The 1,085-nt window shown below is 70.3% G+C and overlaps 1 protein-coding gene across 1 annotated transcript; it reads right to left on the bottom strand.

The window, feature by feature from the left end:
- Positions 1-41: 41 nt before the first annotated feature.
- Positions 42-484, bottom strand: AURANDRAFT_69515 (hypothetical protein; the record flags this gene model as incomplete). Its single annotated transcript, XM_009045285.1, has 1 exon — positions 42-484. A coding segment is annotated over one exon (443 nt), but the record flags the coding sequence as incomplete, so codon positions are not given.
- Between the last annotated feature and the right edge of the window lie 601 nt (positions 485-1,085).

The following is a 1,085-nucleotide window of genomic DNA, read 5'->3' as shown; positions in this document are numbered from 1 at the left end:
TGCCCGCGAGGTACGTCGCGTTCCGGGCCGTCAATAGACACCAGGCCTCCGGGTCGCCCTTCAAAAAGTCGTCGCCGCCGTAGTCTTTCACGATCGCCGCGGACAGTCGGTCCTCGAAGGCGCACCAGGTGTCGCGGTGCGCCGCGAGCGTCGCGCCGCGCTTCGCCTCGACCAAGACGATCATGGACCCCACGGACACGGACCCGGGGAACGTGGCCTTGAGCTTGCCGAACGCCTCCTCGCTCGGCGATCCGGCGACGAGCTGGATCGCGTTCGAGGTGCGGTCCAGCAGCGCCGGCGCGAGGGGCGCGAGGCCCAGCGACCCGAGGCAGAGCACGAGGATGGGCCAGCGGCAGCGGCGCGTGGCCTCGGTCCAGAGGACGTCGCCCTTCGGGCAGCGCCGCAGGCAGCGCCGCAGGCGCTGCCGCATGCCCGTCTCCTTGAGCCGCCGCGACGCCAGGGCCTCGTCGTCGTCGGGAATCATCGAAATCTCCAGGCGCCGGCCCTCCTCCTCCGGGAACTGCGTGAGCGTCAGCGTGCCGTTCGGGCGTGTGCGTCAGCTGTGGGAAGCCGTTCGAAGGCGCTTAGGCCTTGGACTTGGACTTCTTGGGGAGAAGCCGGGCGGCGTCTATCGTGGCGTCGCACCGTGTTTTGCCACTAATCGTGCACTGTTTACTTCAACATTGGCGCTCGAACATTCTTCGCGCGCGGGGCTGCCCGCCTCTTGGGAGCGCCGCTCGCAGTCGACGAGGACCGGCAGGCAGTCGACCGTACGCCGGAGCAGGGGCAGCACCGTCGCGTTGGAGGCGAGGTGGAAGTCGAGGTCCTCGGTCGCGATGGGCGGCAAGAGCAAGCATGGCCGCCGGCAGCCCCAGCGCTGCGGCCCCAAGGGCGCGAGCAAGATCCTCGACGCCGGCCCGCACGCGCTCTACCTCTCCGGCGAGCACTTCGCCCAGCGCAGAGACGCCATGGAGGCCCTGGGCATCACGCGCGTCGTCGCCTGCGGCTGCGACGCGCACCATCCGAGCGCCTTCGCGTACCTCGAGGTGCGGCTGCGCGACGCGGCGAACGCCAAGGTCGCGCCG

Source organism: Aureococcus anophagefferens (genome assembly GCF_000186865.1).
Source record: "Aureococcus anophagefferens unplaced genomic scaffold AURANscaffold_2075, whole genome shotgun sequence".
Classification (NCBI taxonomy): domain Eukaryota; class Pelagophyceae; order Pelagomonadales; family Pelagomonadaceae; genus Aureococcus; species Aureococcus anophagefferens.
The sequence above is the reverse complement of the archived record's forward strand: the minus strand, read 5'-3'. Positions and strand labels throughout refer to the sequence as shown.